The following is a 1176-nucleotide window of genomic DNA, read 5'->3' as shown; positions in this document are numbered from 1 at the left end:
GGCCACAGGGGATGGCAAGCCAGGCTGTAATGCTCCAAAGACCACCATGGTCTTGTTTACTGCCCTTAGATCTTGGAGCAGACGCCACTTCCCCGATTTCTTCTTGATCACAAAGATGGGCGTGTTCCAGGGGGAGTTGGTAGGTTCTATGTGTCCAGCAGCGAGTTGCTCCTGCACTAGCGCCTCCGCTGCGGCTAGTTTTTCTGAGGACAGGGGCCATTGATCTACCCACACAGGGTCATCTGATCGCCAGATAATCTTATCAGCGTGGGGTACAGGCAAGTCAATGGCCATTATGGTAAATTTCCTAGTCCTAGTCGTCCCACAGAGGGGGGAGGCATCACGGGCTCAGTGAGACCCTGGGAGTGCCTTCCCAGACCTTGGCCAGGAAGATAGCCCTGTTGAAGTAAAAGATCTAGGCCTTTGGTATCTACTAGGATCAGGTCCATTTGGGACAGGACGTCCCTCCCCCAGAGATTAACAGGCAGGTCGGGGAGGACATAGGGGCGGACGTGGCCTTCCTTTCCTTCGGGGGTCTGCCACTTGAGCTCAGCTGAGCTCAACATCGGGTTTTTTGAATGGCCAATTCCCTGCAGGTGTGTTAAAGAGGGGGAGATTGGCCATTCTGGCGGCCAGTCCCTGGTAGTAATGATGGTAGTATCAGCTCCAGTATCTATAAGGCCGGTAAAAGATCTGCCTGAGATGGTGAGAGTCAGGAGTGGCTTACACTCCTGTATAACCTGAGCCCAGAACACCCCCGGTGGCGGGGGGCCGGTGGCGCCAGGGGTGGCGCTGGGTGGGATAAGGAGCAATTCAGCAATGCGGGCACCCAGATCTATACTCAGGAATGAGGACGTAGTCGCGGCCATAACGCTAAGCTGGCCAGTGAGAGTATCATCTATAGTGCCGGGGAGGACCTGGAATCCCTCCAATATAAGATTCCCCCTCCCGATAATGAGGCCAACCATTCCAGCAGGCAGGGGCCCCTGGAAATTGACTGGGATGGGCTGAGGTCCCTGTGCCTGGGTTAGGATTGTGGGGGAGGTGGTACGGAGGTCCAATTTGGAGCTGCCTGGGATGGCGCGCAGGAGGGAATCGAAACCTGAGGCTGAACAATGGCCGGAGGCGGCAGGGATTGAGGGGGAAGAAAGGGGAGTGCCCCAGTTGCCTGCTGCA

The 1176-nt window shown here is 56.3% G+C and overlaps 1 protein-coding gene across 1 annotated transcript; it reads right to left on the bottom strand.

Annotated features, from left to right (window-relative positions):
• Positions 1-293: 293 nt before the first annotated feature.
• LOC130039546 (endogenous retrovirus group K member 7 Pro protein-like) lies at positions 294-869 on the bottom strand. Its single transcript, XM_056131422.1, has one exon. The coding sequence runs from the start codon at positions 867-869 to the stop codon at positions 294-296; it is 576 nt and encodes a 191-aa protein (XP_055987397.1).
• Between the last annotated feature and the right edge of the window lie 307 nt (positions 870-1176).

Source organism: Sorex fumeus, unplaced genomic scaffold (genome assembly GCF_029834395.1).
Source record: "Sorex fumeus unplaced genomic scaffold, SorFum_2.1 ptg000087l, whole genome shotgun sequence".
NCBI lineage: Eukaryota > Metazoa > Chordata > Mammalia > Eulipotyphla > Soricidae > Sorex > Sorex fumeus.
Note: the sequence above shows the minus strand (reverse complement) of the source record. Positions and strands in the feature narration are given on the sequence as shown.